General features: G+C 40.8%; 1 protein-coding gene across 4 annotated transcripts in view; it reads right to left on the bottom strand.

Moving 5' to 3' along the window:
- The window catches only part of LOC134911569 (uncharacterized), a 301968-nt gene that overhangs the window by 66658 nt on the left and 210749 nt on the right, over nt 1-24561 (bottom strand). For 3 of the 4 annotated variants that reach the window (XM_063919709.1, XM_063919706.1, XM_063919705.1), the window contains exon 6: nt 10613-10729. The exons of the other annotated variant lie outside the window; for it this stretch is intronic. In XM_063919709.1, the coding sequence (XP_063775779.1) occupies nt 10613-10729 (117 nt within the window). The remainder of the gene's footprint in view (nt 1-10612; nt 10730-24561) is intronic. 4 annotated transcript variants of the gene reach the window in all.

Genomic DNA, 24561 nt, shown 5'->3' with positions numbered 1-24561 from the left:
CTGACTCCTGCAAGGACCTAGTGATTGAACGCGTGCACCGTGTTGGTCCTCCGCCCCGCTCTGCTGAAGGCCGCCCCAGATGCCTCAACTATCTTCACAAAGTTGCCATATGGACAGCGTCAAGAAAGACCCGCTCACTCCAATGGGAGAACAACCGCCTACTCATATTCCAAGACTTTTCCGCAGAATTATCAAGAGCCAGGAAGGCCTTTAACCCAATTTGTTCAAGGCTGGTGTCTGCCAAGCGTAAGTTCTCCTTACTCTACCCAGCGAAACTTCGAATATACGACGGAGACAAACATCTGGATTTCTCCACTCCAGAAGATGCGGCGTCCTTCCTCCAAGAGGGGCCTACAGAAGATCGTGATGACATCGCAGATGCCGCCCCTGCCCCTGACACTTGATCTTCAGGTCCATTCCATAATTTTGTTGCAAAAGGGGTCCCCCCCCCATGTGTTCTTGTTTAACTCATTTAAACTAGAGAAGTTTTATTGTGCTTTAAATCTTGTGATAATCCTCAACATGCTGGTCACAGCCTTATTTGGTTCTAGAATTATTATATTCTCCCGTATGCCAATTCTTGTGGTCAGGTTTCCTTGTTACTCTTTTGTGATTATCACAATATTTACGCTTATTGATGTTCTTATATAAAATTAGTAAATTTATTATTATATCATATACTTGCTGTTACATAGCTTAGTCTAGCTCTACCACAATATTCTATGTAACTTTCTCCAGATGCCGTAGTCGGGAACTCATCTGGTGCATTGCTCCGGATTAGTAATGATGTTTAGAACAATCTCAGTTATTATTTTGTCTCTTGTGCCCGGAAGTTTGTTTGCTTGCCAAACGTTACCCATACTTTCTTGTGTGAATCCGTATTCTTCCCATGCCCCTCCCCCCCCATCCCCATTTCCCATTCCCTCTTTCAGATCCGATCGTTTGATATTCGGTTGATCTTTGAATTTCTATACCTTTCATGGTTATTTAAATGACTGATCTAAAAATTGGCACTTTGAATGTTGGTGGAATTAATTCCCCGGCTAAACGTCGCAAAATCCTCATATATTTATCCAAGATGAATTTAAATATAGCATTTCTGCAGGAAACTCACTTGACTCTTCAGGAATCCGTAAAATTGCAGATGTCGCACTGGTCCCTTATAGCGGCAGCCCCATATAACTCAAAATCAAGAGGTGTTGTCCTCCTAGCGAAACGTAATCTCAACATCATAATACTGTCCTCAGCCATAGACCCTAACGGCCGATATTTAATTGTAAATCTCTCTATTGATTCACAAGTTATGGTTCTTTGCAATATTTACGCTCCTACTACATACAAAAAAATCTTTCTTCCAGCTGCTACTGGCTAAATTAACCCCATTCTCTACTGATAACCTCATAGTTTGTGGTGATTTTAATTTAGTTTCTTCCAATTATTTAGACCGTTCTAACACTTCTAGGAACCCCCAACTCCTTCCTAAACTCAGTATACCTTCCTTTTCTGAGTCCTTACAATTAATTGATATATGGCGTGCACTCCACCCCACAGAAAGAGAATTTTCTTGCCATTCCTCCGCCCACGATACATTTTCTAGAATCGATTATGTGTTTATTTCCCATCAGTTTTTTCCCCTCAGTCACAGACTCAGCCATTGAACCCATTATTATCTCTGATCACGCTCTAATTTGGTTTTCTTTCATTTTGCGTCCCACTCATTCCCTAACCCCCCAATGGAGATTTCCCTCTCACCTTTCTAACTCTACAAAATTTTGTGACTCCCTACAGTCATCTTGGGACTCCTTTTTCTTTTCAAACGAACAACACTCAATATTAGACCCCCCTATATTTTGGCAAGCTGCCAAAACGGTTCTTCGGGGCAATATCATCTCATACTCATCGGCCTTAAAGACAAAATATGCTAAATCTTATTTAGAAATTCAACGTGCGTTATCCACAGCTTTTCAAGCTTTCAAATCCCATCCCTCCCAGTCCAATAAATATTCCTATTTAACATTGAAACTCCAGTTTAATGAATTTCTCTAACTGATGGGAGACAAATATAAATTTAAAGTAGATTATCGGTTCCACAAATTTGGAAATAAGACTGGTAAGCTCCTCACAAATATGTTAAAAGGTTCCTCTCCTCCCATGTTAGTTCATCCACTAAAGCTCCCGGATGGGTCCTTAACTAATGACCCCCAAACCATTGCATCTATCATGAAATCATTTTATGAAACATTATATTCTGGTCATTCTCCCACCTCGGCTGAGCATCCCCAATCTTGGTCTTTTCCCTCTTTACTTCAAATTCCCTCTGAATTTCTTATTTCTTTGGATAAACCCATTACACTAGAAGAAGTCCGTTCAGCTATCACCCACTTGAAACCTAATAAAGCTCCAGGCCCGGACGGCTTTTCTAATGAGTTTTATAAATTGTTAATTGATAAAATTGATAAGCACCTTTTGGCATTGTTTAACTCGATAATTCATTCCAAATCCATTCCCCTATATTTTAATAGAGCTATAATCAAAGTTCTTTTGAAACCAGGACGAGATCCTTCCCTTTCAAGCTCCTATTGCCCAATTTCTCTATTAAATTCAGACTATAAAATTTTTGCAAAAATCTTAGCTGACCGCCTAAAATTTTCTCTCCCCCACATAATTCATCCAGACCAATCCGAGTTTATTTGGGGCCGTCACTCTGTGACTAATGTCCGCAAAGTTCTTTCCGTAATCCAACATTTGAAAATACACCCTACCTCATCAGACAACATTGTATTAGCCTTAGATGCAGAAAAGGCATTTGACCTCTTGGAATGGCCGCACCATTTTTGATCCATGCGATTTTTTTGGGTATCCCTCATCCTTTATTTCGATTATCCAGTCTCTATACGCCTCCCCATTCTCACAGCTTTATTGTAACGGTCACCAGTATCAACTCCCTTCGCAGTTTCTCGAGGTACTCGTCAGGGTTGTCCCCTTTCTCCACTACTCTTCGCCATCGCTATTGAACCACTGGCAATCTCTATCAGAAACTCTCCTAACATTCATGGTATTCAAGTCGGAAATATCCCATTAAAACTTGCTTTATACGCGGATGACCTATTACTTTTTCTGTCTGACCCCTCCACTTCTCTACCTAATTTATATTCATTGATAGTTAATTTTGGCGCTCAAGCAGGATTCAAGATAAACATGACTAAATCAGAAATCCTTCATTTAGACGGCCCTAACACTCTCACTCAAATTCCTACAAACCCTCTCATCTCGTCACTACTCAAAACAGAAATTAAATATTTAGGCTTACGTATTCCCTCAGATCTCTCCTCTCTGTACAAAATAAACTTTACCCCATCTCTTTACAAAATCTCCTCACTATATGACTCATGGCTAAATCTCCCATTATCTATTATTGGAAGATTTGCGGTAGTTAAAAGCATAATTTTTCCTAAAATTTTTTACCTATTACAAATGCTACCAATTGGTCTTTCTATTTCCGACCTGAAACGCTTTGATCAGATTACCTCTCGATTTATATGGCAAAATAAACGCCCTCGAATTGCTCTCCACAAATTACAGACTCACAGATCTCACGGAGGTATGTCCCTTCCAAATCTAAAATTATATACTCTAGCGACCCATTTCAGATATATTTCAGATTGGCTTCTTTCCAAATCTACTTACACTTCTTTAGACTCAGCTCTTTTCAGTCCATACTCTCCAAGCGCCCTTCTTCACTCCAAAAAATCCGATATTCCTCCTAATATTTTACACCATATTATGTTTCAAACCACATATTCATCTTGGATCTCTATTAATAAAAAATTAACCAGAAACTCTACTTCTTCTCCATATAACACACTTTGGGGTAATCCTTCATTTCGCCCTTCGTTATCCAACCCTATATTCCACACATGGAAAGATAAAGGCCTCTCACTTACCTCCCAGGTTTTTGACCCAGGAGGTCAAATACTGTCTTTCTCTACTCTTCAAACACAATACTCCCTTCACACCTCACACTTCTTCATGTACTTACAATCACGGCACTACATCTTTTCGCTAGATCCTAAAACAAGATATCTAAATTCAATTGATCCCATTAATTCTCTGCTACGTCTTTTAAATTCTTCTTCCTATCGTATAAAATTTATCTATACTCTATTATTACCGATCTCCGATACGAAAGCATGGCAATTACTGACATTAACTTGGCAAAAAGATATCCCTGACATTGACTCTCCCTCGATCCTCACTAAACATAGCTCCAAAACCCTGAAATTCCTGAAATCCTCCTACCTTCAGGAAGTCCATTGGAGAACATTGCATAGAGCTTACATATCCCCCGCTCAAAGAAGTCATATGATCCCAGACACATCAGGCTCCTGTCTTAAATGTCATCACTCTCACGCTAATTTTTTCCACTGTTTCTGGGAATGTGGGAAAATAAAACGCTTTTGGAATAAAATAATTGTGTACCTAAACTCCTTATTTTCCACACATGTCTTCCCAGACCCTTTAGCCTGTCTATGTGCTAACTTTAAAAATTGGCTTCCTAACAGAGCTCTCTCTCCCTATATTCCATTGATGGCCACCATTGTGACACTTGCAAAGAAAATCATTCTCACTCATTGGATCTCCTCCTCCTCTTCCTCCCTGCAAGAATTGAAATTAAAACTCTTACAAATATTTTACTTTGATAGATATAGTACCTTTCCAGATTTGGATAAATATATTGATCGATTTTACACCAAATGGTCCCCATTCATACATTCTTTAAACTCGTCTACTCAAGACAGAATTATGAAAGTATACGAAAATACGGACTGGCATCACTTGCGTATTGTCGCAAACTCCTAAGCCCACTCAACATTGATCTACTAGTTAATTCTGTTTAAGCGATTATGAACCGTTTCAATCCTCTTCCGATAATAAAGATTGGATCCTTCCCCCCCTTCCCTCCCCCTCACACTCATTGTCTTCTGTTTTTCTTTCCTTTTTCTATATTTTTCTTTCTTCTTTTATCCTTTTCAAAATTATTTTTATTCTACGTAATTGTCATAATTTTGTGTGGATATCTGTAACAGGATCCTCAATTTGCATCTCAATCTGCACCGCATTTGTCGTCGTTTCTCTTTATATTAACGCGCAGGACTTGGAATTGTTTTTCAGGTTAAAAGTTTTTGTACTCTTGGATCCCTTCTCTATATGCAATTGATGATGTATCCTCTGATTGTATACCCCTTTGTTTTTTGAACAATAAAAATTGTATTATAAAAAAAAAAAACATACAGTCAAAGTGACACTTGTACTCTCAAACAGCCATCCGCAGACCTTAGACCATTCCTGCCTAAAGACATGCAAAGACTCTGAAAATTTTGAAACCTAATGTTAAATTTCCAGTCACTGCACCATTGAATATAGGTTTGCCATATTCAGTGATAATGTGAGTTAAGGAAGGCTTCCTTACTCTGAGCATTTTTTAAATTACCTGTTGTGAGATCCTCTATCTTTCAGGATTGAAGTCTCAAGAGCTGCGCCGCCAAAGACAGTTGATCTAAGTGCTTGTAATAGCAAGGACTTCGAGCCAGTAGATATGGATGTTGAGGGAGTCAGAATGGAGCATCCATCGACATCCTCTGCAGATCTGTGTAACACTGCCTTCTGGACCAACCAGAGTTATTAGTATCACGGCACCCTTACCTTGTCTGGCCTTTCTCGTCACCCTGGTTCTCAGGGCAATTGGTGAAACACATGAGCCAGACGAAAGTTCCATCTCATTGATAGGTCATCCACAAAGGTCGCTCTGTGATCCTTTGTTCTTGACCCATATGCGGAAACTTTGTTGTTCTGATGGGATGCCATGAGATCTATCTCCAGTAACCACCATTGTCTACAAGAGTTTGTAAGACTTTGGGGTGTAAAGCCTATTTCTGCATGAATGGAGTGTCTACTGAGAAAATCTACTTCCTAGTTTAGGACTCCAAGAACGAATACTGCGAACAAATGTGACTTAACATCTTCATTGTGTTTTGGCTGCGAGTTCCTCCCTGATGGTTGAGGTACGCTACTTCCATTGCAACGTCCGAACGGATTCAAACTGGTTTCCCCTGAAGGATGTTCTCTGCCTGAATAAATGCCATATATATGGCCCGAGGTTCCAATATATTTATTGGCAGGCAACTTTCTTCCTTGGTCCACTGTCCCTGGAAACAATTCCTTCCAGACACTGCTCCCCAGCACTGAAGGCTGGCATCCATTGTCAGACTTTCTCATTCTGATATCCAAAAGAGTCTCCCTTTGTCCAGATAGGATGTCTGTAGCCACCAGGATATTGACCTCCTAACTTCCAGAGGAAAGACCATAATCTGCACTTTTATTGTCTGATGAAAACCATTCCACTTGGAAAACATTAGATATTGCAGATGTATCTAGTGGAATGGAATATGCTCCATCGTGTCGAATGTCTACCCCATCAAACCCATCACACACATTGCTGCATAAATGGATACAATTTGACTGTGTAGCAACTCCTGAATCCTTAAATGAATTTTGGATATTTTTTTCAGAGGTAAAATTACTCTCTGAATACCCTAATCCAACACAGCCCCCAAGTAAGTTATCGGTTGTGACGGAACCAGAGACAACTTTGCCCAATTTATGAGCCAACTCTATCTCTGTAAACAGGCTATTGTCTGTTGCAGAGGACACTAAAGCAAATCCTGAGACTGTGCAAGGATTAATAAGTCATCGGGGTATGGAATAATGCTTAACCCCTGCTAATGAAGATAAGATGCTATCACCACCATAATTTTGGTGAATACTCTGGGAGCTGAGGACTGTTGAAATGGTAGAGTCTGAGACTGAAAATGATGCTGGAGAACAGCAAACCTGAGATTGTGCTGATGAGACAGTGCTATAGGAACATGTAGGTAAGCATCCTGGATATCTAGGGATACCATAAAATCCTCCTACTCCATGGCCAAAATAATGGAACGTAAAGTCTCCATATGAAAACCGAGGTACCCAAATGTTCAGTGTTTTGAAATTGAATATGCGCCGGAACGACCCATTTGGCTTCTGGACTGAAAACAGGTTAGAATAAAAACCTTGTCCTCATTGTGCAGGAGGGAATTATCACTCCTAACTGAAGCAACTTCTGAACTGATTCTTGCAAAGCCCTGGCCTTCATTTCCACTGAAGATGGGCTGGTAAAAAACCTCTGATGAGGGTGTTTCTTGAAATAAAATGTATAACCTAGAGATACCGCTTCTTGCACCCAGGCATCTGTAGTAGACTGCTGCCAGATCTGTGCAAAACTGAAGAAATCTGCCTCCCACCCTGTGTTCCCCCATGTGGAGGCCCACACCATCAGGCTGACAGCTTATTCTTTGTTTAGGAAGCTGGTCCTCTGGTAGCCCAATACTTTTTAATCTTACCAGACTTGTTGGACTGGGACTGTTTGTCATCACCTTCTGCTTTTCCTTTATTCCAAAAGGGCTGAAAAGCTGGAGAACTAGGCTTGAATTTGTGAGTGGAAGGAAACATCACTTTCTTGGAGTCTGCTTCTGACTCCAAATGAATGTTTAATTCTTTACCCAAAAAGAATATCTCCAATAAAAAGGCCAAGACTCCAGAACCTTCCTGGATTCTGAGTCAGCTTTCTATGTACATAGCCAACCCACTCTGCGAGCTGCTACTGCTGAAGCTGATGCCTGAGAGGCAATTGTATCCATATCCAAGGCAGCTTCCATAAACTTCGCTGCCTGTTTGATTTGTGCAATATGGGATTTTTGCTCTCTAGATGCCATTGAAAAGTCCTCTTCCAATGCATCAGCACAGGCTGCCATTGCTTATGCCATCCAGGCTGAAGCCATGACTAGACTTACGATTGCCCAAGGAAAAATTTTTTTTTCCGAAAACCATTGACTCTCCTATCTGTAACATCATTTATTTATGTTGAAGGCAGAAGTAATGTAGATTTTTTCACTAATCTAATGACATGCTTATCTACTTTTGGAGCCACTTCCCTTTTTTAAACAGTACCCAGTCGGAAGAGGATAATTGGAATTCCATTTCCTTGGAAGTCTTACTTCTTACTGGGCATAACCCAAGCCTCTTGCATAATTGCCCACTGAAGACAGGCTAATCAGTTGATCTGACCCAGGGAACTTAGTCCTCACTGTTTTGGGACGTTTAAACACAGGTGTCTTAAATTTTAACCAAGGCTCTGCTGCCTCTTCTAAGAAGAGAATGGCTTTCATAGCACTATGTAGCTCAAGAATGTCCACTGAGCTGAGGCCTTCCTCCTCGTCTCTGTATGCAGACCTGAAGTGCGATGAGTCCTCATCTGAAACGTGTAGACTATGAAGATGTTGTGTCATGTCTATGTGATTTACTTACCACTGGCCTTTCAGCCTGCTTTTGTTGAGAGGCTGCCAATGCCCGTGGTGGATATGATAACCACAGGAGGAATGTTGCATGTAAGGGTTACTGAGGTAACCTATCGCTGGTATAGGAGCTGGCATTATTCACCAGCTATACTGGATAATGTCTGTGCAAAAGGTAGCCCATGGAGGTTCAACTAGAACCTGTGCTTGCCTCAGATTATTTTAAGAGGCTTCAATGAAAGCTAAAACAATTTGCACATAATCCCCTTTGAACCAGATCCTGAGAGGTTAAACCAGCTTCGCAAGACAAACATGAAATGAGTGTTGGTGCTGCTGTGGAAAGTGTATTTTCCTCACCCTTACCGCTCTTAGACATGATAAATAAATAACACACCTGTACAGTATTACTACACAGTTTGTGACTGTAATCACTTTAAAATTTGAGGATCAGAATACACAGAAAAACTTACAGAATTATAGTAAAGTCAGCAATCACACTAGCAATCAGTTACAGGTTATACATTAGTATAATAAGCAATATGAGCACATAATCAACTACAAATACATTTCAAGTATGTAGGAGAAAAATATTACTGCATTACCTTATATAGGAGTTTAACCATATTCAGTCGCACAGCGAAAGAAAACAGCAGCAATAGTTATCAGACTGATATGCATCAGGCACTTATCCAACTATTCATATTCAAAGGTAGTTAGAGACTTAGTGCTGTATTACCCGCCTCAGTAGAGTGGGATACAGGGAGACTTCACCCCGCTTCCAGGATCGATTAATATGTTAGCGAATGCTGAGTGGCTCCAGATGCTAATAGAGTACACACTTGTCCTGTGAACCTACAGTGAACACTAACGCACCAGTCACACAGCCGCCTATGCTGCAACTGGATACTTTTTATATACACAGCGTCTCAGACGGAGCGGGAACTCAGTTCATGGCGGGAAACTTGGAGGAAACTGGTCATGAACTGGGGGAGGGATGACCAAGGGAGCATCTGACTTCCCACTGCTGACATCGACCCTAGAGATTGCATCCTCATACTACCCCTTGAGCCTATGATCTATGAGCCTAGGGCCTAGCACTGGTGCACCCTAGGTGGCAGCCGTGTCAGCGACTGTTTGGTAGTCTCCTCCCAAAACAGTGCGGATGTGTCCATGTTCCCCCTCTAAGCGGAACCGATGCCTTACCTTCTCCCCGTGCTCCGGCCACAGCCTGGTAATGTCTGCTGGACTTGCTAGTGCATCCTACACAGACGCCCGCCGAAACAGCACTGTACACGTGGGTAAGCATTGTCGTGACCCGGTGGGGAGTTATTGGAGCGACTCTTTCCAAGGTAAATATAAGACGCTTTTTATAAAGATCGCTCAAAAAAATAATAAGACTATAAAAATAAAATAAAAAAAGCTTATGGCTGCCAAAAAACCAGCAGCCCTCTTTAACCATGGTCCGGCTCCTGCCGCACCAAATAAAAAACTTGTTTGCCTGAGCCAGGAGGAGGGGATATATGGACGGGCCCATTGCATGCTGGGAGGCCGTAAGCTTTGACCGATTGGTGCAAATCCGCTGTCACGTCATCATATTCCCAATGTTATCCTGTGAATAACCTGTGGACCCTGCCAGAGAAATATTGGCTGTAGGGATCCCAGCATTCAGGAGGCCGATGCCAGAATCCCAACAGCCAGTGACATATTGATGCCCGGAATCCCGGCCACCTCCAGGTATTCCCACTCGTCTGGTGGGTCCATGCCTGTGGCGAGAGAAATGAACACCCGGGCCTGAAGTGTGGCGACTGCAACGAGCCTGGGAAGGGACTCGCTGATGGGATGTTGTCAACAGATGGGATGCCGCTGTTGGTATACTGACATTAGGCAATCCCTCTGCCCTTAAATCATATGTATTCCGTCCATGATTTATAACATTGCATCTTATGAGGAAAAAAGTGTCACTTTACTGTATGTAAACTTTTAGTGTTGGCAGATTTAAATAAAATGCATTACCATATGTCATTTGTATGTTTTTTTTTATTAATGTAAAAAAGTACTTTGAAGTGCCATAGCACTCTGAAGAAAATAATCTTAGAATGGAGGTTTAATATTGTAAAGTTGGTTTAACAGACTTGAGAGCAGTAGTGTGCAGTATATAGCTATTAAAAACAATTTGCAGAAAACTGATGTAGCAAAACTTTTTTCTTGCTTCACTTTCATACCTGGGTAATGCCAGACTTGATGTGAGCTGTAATCTACAGGCAGCTTCTTGTCAACCATTAAATTCTCTGGGCTGAAACCATTTATAGCCGTAATTTCTCCACTACTGTTGATATTTTCTATAGACAATGGAAAAAAGAACTTATTTGTAAAAAAAAAGTTTGTTGCAAAGAGAACATAATTCTATATATAGGACTATTAAGTTTTTGTAATGTTTTGCTGTACATTTTGTGTCATGATTTAGAGAAAATTAAAAAAAATATGTTTTACTGCTTACATTAACTTTATTCTTCAGTTGGATAATACAAAAGATCTTCTACAACTGCTACAGTATAATACTCCTTTTACACCCCCAGCATATCACACGGGTTATTGCACATAAGCGTGCATAACCTGTGTTGCTGGTTTGTGTAAAATAGTTGAGTTGAAATAATCCAGGTCGAGTGACATAGTATTCCAACTCAGGTAGTTTGCATGGTTGAAACATGGGTTCAACCCGGCAAACCGTGCTGTGTAAACAGGAGCCAGTTCGCATTGACCCAGCTTCCCGTTCACAGTGAATGGATAGGCGATGCTTGGAGATCATGTGATATCCAAGCGCCACCCCTGCTGCATCAACTGCAATGTCACCACGTTGGTGACTGCAGTGGTAAAGATGCCTCACGCAGTTCGCAGCCGGGTAGCACCCGTGTCAGGCTCCCGGCTGCAACCCGCACTGTTAGTGTAAAAGAGGAATAACTCAGTGGTTCTCAAACTTTTTTGAGTGACAGAGCCCTAGAGTATCAGAATTTTTTTCACTGCACCCCTAGGCCAAAAGCTTATTATTGAGAAATTCAGAATAAATATTAAATTAAGTAAATGTATTTATTACAGGTTGAGTATCCCTTATCCAAAATGCTTGGTCCAAGAAGTATTTTGGATATCAGATGGCTGACTGCCATAAGAATCACTGGCTATTCCAGCTGGATCAGACCCCATGCAAAGTTAATCACTAGTTGTTCCAGTCATCACGAGTCCCAATACGATCAGACAAGTGGACCGCCACAAGCAGCGAATATTTACTGTGCCACTCTCCAAGGAAAAGCAGTGTGTCCTGGAGAGCAGCAGGGGGGAGACCCCTGCACTTGTGGCTACTGTAGGTCTCTGCTTTGATCAATTATACAATCCACTACAGATAGTGTCTATATGTAATCTTGCTTACAATGGTGGTCTCAGCAAGGAAAGAGGCAATGGTCGGATGATCCCGGGGGCAAGTGATTGTGAATAATGGTGCATTTAAGAAGGTGCTGTGGCCTTTTTCTCACTGGAGACAGTATTTCTTCCTCTTGGTTCTTATGGAAGGATACCACCTGCATTGGCATTTGCCTAGCATCAACTGTGGTATCATTTTTGTACAAGTGCTGTTCTCTAATCACTACTACCATCATTAAAAAAATCTCTTTCCCCTGCATCTGGAGGGAAATCATGGCCCTCCTCCAGTCCTGCCCCCACTACCTCCCCACTTTACCCTATACCCTTTCCACCTCCTATGCTACCTCTCTCCTTCTGCCTGTTTCCATCTTGTCCTCCTCCTCAATCTCTCCCTATATTCAGACACTGTCACCTTTGCATTCAAGCATGCCCTTGTCTTCCCTATTCCTAAAAAACTTACTCTCAATCCTAACACTCTCTCCAATTATGACCCATCTCTCCTCCCTTTTGCCACCAAACTCATAAAGAATATTGTCTACAACTGCCTTACAGACTTTCTTTCCTCCCTTCCTGCCACTCCCTCCTTGACTTACTTTTTTACTTTAGTTTATTGTCATTAATGGCTCACATACATGAACAATCAATGAAACTTAAACATGAACAAATACAGAAACCATAAAAACATAACATACTGATTGTTGTCAGGAAAAAACTTAATTGGCTGGTATGACATAATATTGCTTATTTGAGGGCAACATAGAAAACATCCCATAAATTGGATGAGGCAAGTTTCCCAAGATGCTTTTCACCTTAATACGAAGCCTCTTTTCATATATATCCTGAATACTTGTCAGACGTAGGCTGATCACTTTTACCACCCTCTCATGAGTCTTAACCTCTGCTACTGAGCAGTTATTGAACCACACAATTTTGTACATACTGTAAGAACACTTTCGATAATGCATGAATAAAAGTTGACTAAAATATCTTTGCATATCTCTTACATTCACAAATTCCTTGGAAAAAAAAGTTGCTGATGGACCTTTTTAATAGCACTTTGAATGTGGACACTCCATGACAAATCCCTGGTAATGGCAATACCCAAGAATTTAAAATACTCCACTACCTCCACTTACTGACCATTCAGGACTAATGGACAATAGACCTGCCTACAGTGTATGGCCACCTAAAAAACGATGATACTTTCTTAAAACATTTTTACGTTTAAAATGAAATGATTATTATGACTCCAGGTTTCTAACCTGTGGACCTCAGATCGTCACTTGTCATTTTTTCTAAGAAGGCCTATAATGGCAATATCATCAGCAATAATAACCTTTCCCCGAATTCTATCTCGGCCAGCAGTCTTTCCTGACTTAATACTAAGAAAACATGGTGTAACAGACAATTCATCCAATGCAAAGGCTCTACATCCTCATAACTGTCCTCTCAAATTAATGGTGCGTCAGCAGCTCTAGCAAAATGTTAATTAAACAAATTCAACGTTACCCCAAAATAACTACTACTTGGCTTAAAGGACTCTTATTTACTTTACGATCAATAATATCCTGGATACCTTTCCACATACTGTACTTCTCACATCTTTATCATTTTTAAACTTATTTTCAAGCCTGACAGAGAATGCACTCCTAGCATCTTGTATTCCTTTCTGTACTTTCAATCTGGCAACTCTAAAAGCATCATGATCACCAGATTTAAACGATGTATCCCTTTTAGCAAACAAAAACCAAACTACACTGTTAACTCATGGTTTGTTATTAGCAAATACCCCAACCCACCTTTTGGTAGTAACACTCTCTAAACAACTATTTACAACATAGCACAAAGGAAGCAAGAATATAAACATTTACCTTATTATCATTCTCCCAAACCCCAATCAGTAAATTATAGAGCATCTTGAAGTTTCAGCATAGTACCCTCTGACCATATTGTAATAATGTTATTTGTAGGCTGAAAACGCTGAACCTGGAATTTGTATACTGGAACCAAGAACAGAGCGATATGATCTGAATGACCAATATTTGCATGTCTAAAGGTCATGTAAGTACATGATCCAGTAAGTTCTCTTTTTTCCGGTAGGGACATTAACATACAGATGGAGCCATGCTCATTGAGCGTGGCTACATCGCAGGCAGGGGCGAGTGGCATACCACGTTAGCTCCCGGCAGTCCCCCTCACCAGGCGGGCCCAGGCACAGATGGAGCCACGATTAGCATAGCTCCATCTGTACAGTATTTATAAAATTTCAATAAAACAGCTTTCAATCTGGCCTGATTAAAATCTCCAACAACTAAAAATACTTTGTCCACGTACTTGGTTTCCAACTTTATTATAGAGGAACAGTATTGTAAGATGTCCAAAGCAAATTCTACATGTGTGTGTAGCAGAATATATACAGCAACTACAGGCACCACTGAGAATTCTCTCGGCAAGTAAAAAGGGCAACACTTAACAATTGCATATCCCACATCAGCTGAGCAGAAAATTTCAATAAGGTTCGCATCTGAACACCAGTTATCAGTGACATATATGCACAATCTACCTCCTCTCATTTTACCAGATTCCACAGTTCTATCTGATCTAAACAATGACCTATCCACAAGCTTAACTGCGGAATCCAAAATGTAATTGTTCAGCCATGTCTCTGAAAATATCATAAAGGAGTAGGTCTTCAGGAGATACTGGCTAGCCTTTCTTGCCTGAATCTCATCCAATTTATTTGAGAGGGATCTTACTTTGGAAACAAATAAGTTAGAAAGCAAGGGTCTGAATGGGCACAAGTGGAGTCTTGCCCTAATACCAGCTCTTTTCCTTCCTCCTCTCCCTCCGGGGTCCACATTTTCATCCGGGATTATGTGCTCTCCATGACTTCCACTTAATCTCATTATAATAATTTGGCTGCTCAGACTATGGACTCCCTGGCCTCCACCATGTCCCTGCAGCCAGTACATTTCTAATCTGACTGCAGCAAAAGGTCTTAACACTGCGGGACCTACTAGCAGCCTCCTCCTAGCTGTGAGTTCACCCACAATTACATTGGCCATGATATCTCCCAAAATCCCCAAGGTCACAGGATACTCCACCACCATACTGTCACACTCGCGGCGCTGCGGCTGCCGCGCTTACCGCTCCGGGTGCGCTGGGTCTCTCGGCGGTCGCTGCCCCCGGTGGGCACCTGGTTGTTGCATCTTGCTGGCGCTGCCTCTGGCTGGTTCCCGGGGTGTGGGCGCCGCCATTGCGCCTGGCGTTCACGGGAGCGTGGTGGGCGAGTGACATCATCGCCCCCTTCCGCCAATTGGGAGAGAGCGGGAAGTTCAAAGAAAGACGCCGTGCAGAGCTCCGGTGCCTGAGTATCGTCTCTTCTATGATCACCAGTGCTAGCAGCGTTCAGTGAGTTCTTTAACTGAACGTCTCCTGTGTACCAGCGTTTGCAGAGTATCTCTCAGTGGAACATTCCTTGTGCTTCCAGCGTTTGCAGAGTATCACTCAGTGGAACATTACTTGTGCTACCAGTGTTTGCAGAGTATCACTCAGGGGAACAATCACTGTGCTACCAGCGTTACAGTGTATCACCTAGTGGAACAATCACTGTGCTAGCAGCGTTACAGTGTATCACCTAGTGGAACATGCACTGTGCTACCAGCGTTACAGTGTATCACTCAGTGGAACAATCACTGTGCTACCTGCGTTACAGTGTATCACTCAGTGGAACATTCACTGTGCTACCAGTGTTACAGTGTATCACTCAGTGGAACATTCACTGTGCTACCAGCGTTACAGTGTATCACTCAGTGGAACAATCACTGTGCTACCTGCGTTACAGTGTATCACTCAGTGGAACATTCACTGTGCTACCAGCGTTACAGTGTATCACTCAGTGGAACATTCACTGTGCTACCAGCATTACAGTGTATCACTCAGTGGAACATTTTCTGAGTTACAGTGTTTCTCTTAAGGGCACACCTCCTGTGTTTCCTGTATTACATGATATCTCCAAGTGGAACGCCTTCCATACTTCCAGAGTCACACTGAATCTTAAATCCTCATTCATTTCTTCAACATCGCTCACAAGCTTCTCATTTCTTCAACATCGCTCACAAATTCTTCATTCTTCAGTGTGCTTCACCATCGTTCTCAAATCCTCATTCATTTCTTCAGCAACGCTCACAAGTTCTTCAATCTTCTGTGTGCTTCACCATCATTCTCAAATCCTCATTCATCTCTTCAGCATCGCTCACAAGTTCTTCATTCTTCTGTGTGCTTCACCATCGTTCTCAAATCCTCATTCATTTCTTCAGCAACGCTCACAAGTTCTTCAATCCTCTGTGTGCTTCACCATCGTTCTCAAATCCTCATTCATTTCTTCAGCAACGCTCACAAGTTCTTCAATCTTCTGTGTGCTTCACCATCATTCTCAAATCCTCATTCATCTCTTCAGCTTCGCTCACAAGTTCTTCATTCTTCTGTGTGCTTCACCATCGTTCTCAAATCCTCATTCATTTCTTCAGCAACGCTCACAAGTTCTTCAATCTTCTGTGTGCTTCACCATCATTCTCAAATCCTCATTCATCTCTTCAGTATCGCTCACAAGTTCTTCATTCTTCTGTGTGCTTCACCATCGTTCTCAAATTATCGTTTAATTCTTCAGCATTATACGCCAGTTACTACGGCTAGTTCTGCATGAGGAAAACCTACATCCGGCCATCCCTGCTCCGGCCCAGCTGTGGTTCCACCTTCCGATCATCGGAAGAACCCCCGAGTTCTCAACACTCCGAACCCAGGTCAGTGACACATACTGACTCCGTAAACCTCGGAGCCAGGTGTAGAGTCCCAACAGCATCAGCAGCTCCAAGCTGACAAGCACTGTCAGTCGTACCCACACTAACAGTCATTCCAGACCACTGGAAAAGTACCTGCCTGTATTCCTACATCTACTAGCTTACTTCTTCATCCATAACAAGGCAGCTGTATTTATACCCAAACATAAATGGTGCAAGTTATACCCCTTTTACACTTGCACTCCCGAGTCACTCCCGGGATGCTTCCCGGGATGCGTCCCGGGATGCATTCCCGGGACTGACCCCTTTCACACTGCACTAAGACCTGGGATCGACCCGGGACAGCCCCATTCACACTGATCCCGGGATATCCCTGCAAATGCATATGTATGTCATTAGAAATGGCCTTTTTCTGGCTCACATAGATGAGGTCACACTAGTCAACAAAGGGAGGGGTGAAGAAGAATCAACACAACATGTTTGGCGAATTAAATTTTTTTTATTTTTTATTTCACCTTTGATCATTGATTTCATTTTTTATGATTTCCCCCCCAAAAATAAACACATTGCCAGCAACTGTGTATATATGGAGAAACAATGTAGAAAACACTGAAAACATGGCCTACTGTTACGCACATTTGGCTATGTTATGCATAGATTTGCAATCAAGTTTTGATTGGCATAAAATTAAAAAAAACACTGGTAGGCTTGGAGAAACAACACCATAAACTAGTGTCCCTGCAGTATATTATTACTGTGTCAAAAATAAATAAAACGTGCTTTAATGTAGACACTATACAAAACTGAACAGAACACAGAAAATCAATTAAAGAATGCACAAACAGTTGTGCATAAACACTGACCACACTGTGGTTATTTAACAACAAAAGAACTTTCACTGTGTTTCAGGGCAAATTGCGCAATACAGTAAACTCTGAGGTTTGCGCGCTAGATGGTGCAGTATTTGGGCCATAGTATGGGCCAGGATTAAATGAGGTAAAACCCTGCTCAGGGTATTGTGAGTTGTGGTGTTGGGTTGGTGCTCTTGAGGTATTGCTCATATGCTCAAAGAACGCCATGTTCATTTGGTGCAATTCCCTGTGACGTTCATACTGCTCTCTACTCATGCGTTCCTGCATTGTCATGACTTGGGTAAGAAATGAATCATACATTTGGTGTTCTGCCTCTAGAAACCTGTCGAACCTTGCATCCTCCTGTGCGGACATTGCAGCGTCCATCTCTCGGAGTTGGTCAACAAGGACATTTGACATGGCTTTAGCCACTTGCTCCGCTCTGCTCACTTTCTTCCTTCTAGGCAGTACGTTGTAAACTGTGAAGAGAAGAAATACAAAATGAGCGTATGTAAAAATAGCAGCGTTAGCAAACGTGTTTGTGGCATTAATCCACCTACACACTAGCTACTCTGCAACTAGCTACTCTGGGTGTGTAGCGCTGTGTGTACTTTGTACCCCCAGCGTGGCGTTTGTACACAAAGTCCGTACACGGTACGGGACTCTGTACGCAAACGGTGTACAAAGTACGTAGGTTGTGTACAGAGTATAGCGGCCGCAGCGGCTTCAGGTTAAAGTGTATTTAGAGTGTATTGAAGGTATAGCTTTTCATTCCTTTATATAAATCAGCTTTATCAATTGTAAACATGTACTTACTGTTTTTCTGCAAAGTTGGGGTGACGGTGACGACACTTTGTACAGTCCCACTGTCACTGGTCTGAGCATCCATGACCTCTTCAATGGTTGCAGTTATGCTGTCGTCGTTTCTAGATGTGTTGATGGACGGGTGGGAGGATGTGTCGCTGTCCTCAGGTGTGTCGTCAATTAACAACGGTGATGACGGGCAGACGTCACTGCTTGTCTGTGTCTCTTCTGGAGTGCCTTCTATAGCAGTGTATTGTGAACTGGAAGACAGACTCACCGGACTGCAGAGAGCTGTGTGTCCAAAGATATTTGCACAGATGTCATAGTACTGCCAGTCAATACGGCCAAACCCGCTCTTTCTCCGGTTGTTGTCATGCACTTTCATGAAATGCTTTTTAAGAGTTTTCATTTTGTTTATCACTTGCTGCTGTGTGCGGATGATTCCTCTGGCTTCTAGCATCTTGGAGATGTTTTTATAAATCACTGCATCTTTAACTGTGCCTGTCATCTGCCTCATAATTTCCTCCTCTCCCCTAATGCTCAGCAACTCTCTCACCTCCTGGTCTGTCCAAGTAGCCATGCTGCCTTCCTCAAACGCTTCCTGGACGCTCCCCTGGGCTCTGAAAGATGACATCATCTTTTCTGAGCCCAAGAAAGCTCCAATCTGAGGCCTTTTAACAGTCCCGGGATAGTGAATCCCGGGATGGGCCCTTTCACACTACACAGCTTCCCGGGACGGTCCCGGGACCAACCCTTGACGAGACCTGGGTTGAAATCCCGGGATGCTCGTCCCGGGAAATTGACCCTGTACCCTTTCATACTGAGAAAAATCCTGGGATGATGCGCGTTCACGTGCAAAATCCCGGGATTTTCATGCAAGTGTAAAAGGGGTATTAGAGGGTGCGAGAAACACAAAAAAAAGCATATAAGCTGAAAGGCATAATTTACAGATGATAAATATACACCATTACCTGGTGTATTTAGTTAAACCTTTAGAAGCAGCGCTATAATGAGCACCAGCTGGTGTTGTACTGTATAACCTGTACATGCTCAGTCGCATGAGTTCCACCATGGTATACAACCAAACAATAGTCTCCGTATACAATGCCCAGCATAAGGATATATCAGGAGAAAAGCGTAAAGAAAGCACAAATAACCACCATAATCACAGAATTATGTTAATGAATTATGTTAATGAATATGCAGATTAGAAATTAATCTGAAAGGAAACAAGCAATAAAGGTCGTGCATTGCGCATGTGCAGTGCCTGCATTCCACCCTGGAGCACAGATAGTAGCTGGCATCTTGCCAATTAGCACTTGGTATAGCAATGGATCATTAGAATAAGCGATGATATAGTAATATATATGCTACACCTCGATCAAAACCAGTATACCATAACAGGATGCCATATGACTGTATTATATAACAAACATGTTGTATCATATAAAGGGTTAATGTTTTACCACTGGTGCATAATTTTTTTTTTTATATACTACGGAGCACATACCACAAAACCAAAAATTAAACATGAAAGCAGCAAGACAAAGTGCATTAGCGGGTCATATTATATTATATTATGCAACCCACACTTGCCAAACATGGTGCAATCTATCTTAAAGTACAGTTAGTGGCAGTATCTATTGTATATAACATCAATAAGCTGGTGCATATCATAACATATGGGGAAAAAAAGAAGATCAGGAGGCATATGCAACAATATAGCCCGAGACAGAGTCAAAGTGTGACATATTAACAGCAACATTATAGATTCTCTAAAAAGAGCAACAAGAGATGAACAAAGAAATACAATGAAAATTGAACAGTGCACATGTACATTCCACCCTCTGGGCGCAATAATACCAGGTAGACAAAATGTGTTTTATGTAATCAGGTATCAAAAGGTGGAACATGCAGAATTAATATAGCTCAATGTAATTGTTGTTGTCGCTCATATGTATCCCAGGTACTTAATGTCACATATTACAAAAAGTAATGTTGTGACCCTATACAGAGACTGATAGGATCAAAACATAGGGGGTAATTCCAAGTTGATCGCAGCAGGATATTTTTTAGCAGTTGGGAAAAACCATGTGCACTGCAGGGGAGGCATATATAACATGTGCAGAGAGAGTTAGATTTGGGTGTGGTGAGTTCAATCTGCAATCTAAATTGCAGTGTAAAAATAAAGCATCCAGTATTTACCCTGCACAGAAACAAAATAACCAACCCAAATCTAACTCTCTCTGCACATGTTATATCTGCCCCCCCTGCAGTGCACATGGTTTTGCCCAACTGCTAAAAAATTTACTGCTGCGATCAACTTGGAATTACCCCCATAATACAGTATAAGAGCAATCCAACCATGTACATTTCACAACTCACACAACATAATACAGATGTTCCTGAAAAAATATCTCTGTGTGATTTACCACATAGTTTAAATATCTCATAAATAATTTGCGAGAATACAAGGCACTAGGAAACACTGTAATGTAGCATTTCGTATATGTAGATACAGCCACAGTCGCAACCAAAATCGAGGCATGCCACATATAATTTATATCATCAAAAGCTGCTTGTGCATCCTATAAACATTGTTTTGTGAATAAAATGCATTTTAATGGAAAAAGTTGCATAAAAAGATGCTCAGTGCTACCGGGTCACGGCATGGCATCTATATGTTAGTGTCTGCCCTTGCCTTATGCTATATACATTATGTTGTTATCCATCTACACCCGACTCCTGTCAGAATTATTATTCTGGACCCTCGAATTGCACCATTGTACATTATCTTTTCATTAGTGTATTGTATGGAAATTTTAATGCATTTCTCATGAGGGGTCAAAATAACCCTTACCCGCTGTTCTAGATAAACCACATGAAATATCCATGAACATAAACATTTTGCAGATGGCAATATATCTTCATAAAAAGGAAAAAAAAACAAATATATGTCACAGTATTTTGAGGAAACAAAGTTAAAAATAGGAAATATTATTGAAAAAACAATTAATGTAGGCAAGGGCACAAGTTCATACCAGGCGCCCAGAGGTGAAAAAGAAGGTGGTGCTCCCTCAGTGTCACTGACTTACTCAGTGACTTGACAATAATACATCTCAGAGAATAAAGATTTCTTATTGCAGCTAATTGTGGTGATAAGAAATCTTTATTTTCAGATGCTGACTGCAAATGATAATAAACAGAGCCGTGAAGGGGGTTATCAAATCACGGAGAGAGATAAAATTGTGAGAAATAAAGTATCAGCCAATCAGCTTCTGCCTTACATTTTACAGGTTGTGTGTGAAGAATTACAGTTAGGAAAGGATTGGGTGGCACATTAGCTCTCACAATTTTATCTTTCTCCAAGATTTAAAAAAAAAAAACCCTTAAAAGTTTTATTATAATAATTAGTGTGTTTCCTTAAAACTTCTGCTCTCTTTTCTTTCTTCATATAAGACACAACAGCAGAGCTGTAGCTTACTATGGGGCAGATTTATTAAGCTCTGTGAAGTGATAAAGTGGAAGGTGATAAAGGACCAGCCAATCAGATCCTAACTACCATGTCAGAGGCTGGGTTTGAAAAATGACAGGAGCTGACTGGCTGGTCCTTTTCACCTTCCACTTTATCACTTCACCGAGCTTAATAAATCTGTCCCTATATACCATACACTCTTTGGTCCGTTATCACACAATCACATTCCAAGACTCTTCAGCTGAAGGGGGCTGCAAAGGGGGTTTATGAACTTGGACAGCAGTCATCAGTGACTGTTGCAAATCACTATAAAATGAGTGGAGAAAGATCTGTCCTAGTTCAGCAGACCCCTTGGTCTTTCTTTCTTTCTTTCTTGGTGCCCCTTTGACAGCTGGAGCCTGGAGGCCAGTGGCTCCAATCTCTCTGGGAGTCAAGGCACTGAATGCGGGGATCATACAGGGAATAGAATCAGTTTGGTGATATAATTTAGCAGTTCTACAGAGCTTGAAACCTCCCAACACCAACCAGAGAAGGGAAATTCAATTTGACATCCCTATAGTTTATTGGATTATTTTAAGATAATTTATTTTGTTAATTAACATTTAGCAGCTACATATCATGCACATCTTTACAAAGATAAAATATGTATTATTCATATCAGTCCCAGCATTGTTATAGCTAATAGTCTGTTTCTCTTTCACTCAAATAGAGCACACTGGTCAATTTCTTAACAAGCAAATGCATTTACCAAAATATGTTTGGAGTGTGGAAGGAAACTCAATGAAACACAGAAAATAAGATGGGAATGAAGTACAAGGCACTAGTAATGCATTGTGCTACTATGCCGCTCAACTGATTCATCACATTACGATTACTGTATCCTGCACTTGTGACAATTTTGAAGAATAAAAAAAAAACATACATATCGTACATAAAAGAAAATTCAAGAATTTTAAGGCTCCAATGACCAGAAAATCAATAGCACCAATCTATTATAATAGTTGGCAGCTGATGCTGCACAATTACAAACAAAACAATGTTCTGAATATGTAATCATGAATACTTTAAAATATCTGCATGCTATCAATTAATGAAAAAGTCAAAATGGGGCAAAGCTTACCAAAAAATAAAATAAAATTGTTAATCTTTACTTGTATTTTTCAAGATGAACAGCATGATTTCAGGAACTAATCTCATGAAGATAACACTTCATCTTTCTATAGAGTTCTGCTCCCTGCATGATCTACAGATAATTTGTTAAGTGGAGCAGAAAATATATGGCTTAGCAAATTTCAGTAATTTCATGCTGCTATTTTCACAAATGGATTTTACAAGTAGTGATTAGATTTAAGCCTATATGTAAATTGCAGTAACCAGGGCTAGATCAAGGCCTTTATCTTGTATAAAATATATCAGTCTTTCTTTCATTTATATAGGTATTTGGTAAATATTTATGAAATCATAGACATTCTTTTTTTCCAGCTTTTTCTTGTCATTACTTGCTCCTCCTTTTGTCACAATTGCATTTTAAGTGTAAATGACCATGTACCCACTTCTAAACCACAAAATGTGCATTTTCCACTCTGCAGAATTAGGCAATGCATCACCTAGCAATTAATATACTTGCTCCAACCAGCACTTCTCATTGGCCATGCCACCACAAATTAAGACATACAGTATGGGCCTGCAAAGAATGCAACAATTCTCATGACATTTTGAGGACTCAAGAATGTTTTATTCAGTTGTACCAGAATGATGTAACTCATCATGGTGTTATATATCCTTATTACAGCCACGTTGGTTGACTCACATTGCATTGCCTTTTCAATGGTCCACTGACCCGAATATTTTTCATTCTGTTTATTTTCACAATGACCTTTCCTTTCATGGAAAGTTGTATTTGTCTGAGAATATAAACTATTATAAGAAATGCATCCTTCAGATGGCATGTAATATATGTGACTGGAAGATTTCCTATTGCCATCAAATAATTAATAGAACTTACAACACTCTCAATGGTCTTTAAGTATTGCATTTATGACTAAGTGGTTTAAGGCCCAGCTTGATGCTGTCAGGAAAAGCTAACAACAGTTTGACCTTGTGTAACACTATGGAATGGCAGACTTATAAAAGTAAATAGTGGCTGTACCTATTGTTTTTATTACTTGACCTAAAATCACATCTTTTAATCCTGTGACAAAATTACAGATCAGTAAATATATCTGAAAGTCCATACTCTCACAGAATAGAGGTCTTGTTCTTTCTTGCCAAACTTGAATTTCAAGTTAGATAATTCTGTGCTTGTTTCTTGGCCATTGTTGATTCCCACAGCAGCCTTTATTCCATAATGTGCATTGAACTGTAGCACTTTGCTTAAAGGCTCCACTTTACCCATGTATTGCAGTGCTTGTTGAAGGACATCTCTGTTGTAAAGGTGAATGGTATCCGCCACAGTTTTGGCATAGTAATTGTTAAAGCAGAGGGTGTCATACAGATTACTCTTCCACCTTTTTTTTTATTCTCTTGAGCTCTGCTTGGATTGTTGCTGAGAACTCGTAACTTGATGGAAGTTTCTCTTAAAAATTGCATGCTGTGTTAATTTGAATGCCACATACATTTTTCTTATGAACTTTTAGGTAATCACATCAAAGGTTATGGTAGGGATTAGGGTTAGGGATAAAGCATTAAATACTCACCGGAATGGCAGTGCTGAGAACACCATTGGAACTCATCCACATGTGACTGCTGGGACCCAGATGATGATGCTGGAGCCACTTCAGACTCTGGGAGAATGTAGGATACCACTAGCGCATCAGGGATAGTTTGTTGAC

The sequence above is a fragment of the Pseudophryne corroboree genome, chromosome 4 (assembly GCF_028390025.1).
Source record: "Pseudophryne corroboree isolate aPseCor3 chromosome 4, aPseCor3.hap2, whole genome shotgun sequence".
In the NCBI taxonomy this organism is placed as follows: domain Eukaryota; kingdom Metazoa; phylum Chordata; class Amphibia; order Anura; family Myobatrachidae; genus Pseudophryne; species Pseudophryne corroboree.
The sequence above is the reverse complement of the archived record's forward strand: the minus strand, read 5'-3'. Positions and strand labels throughout refer to the sequence as shown.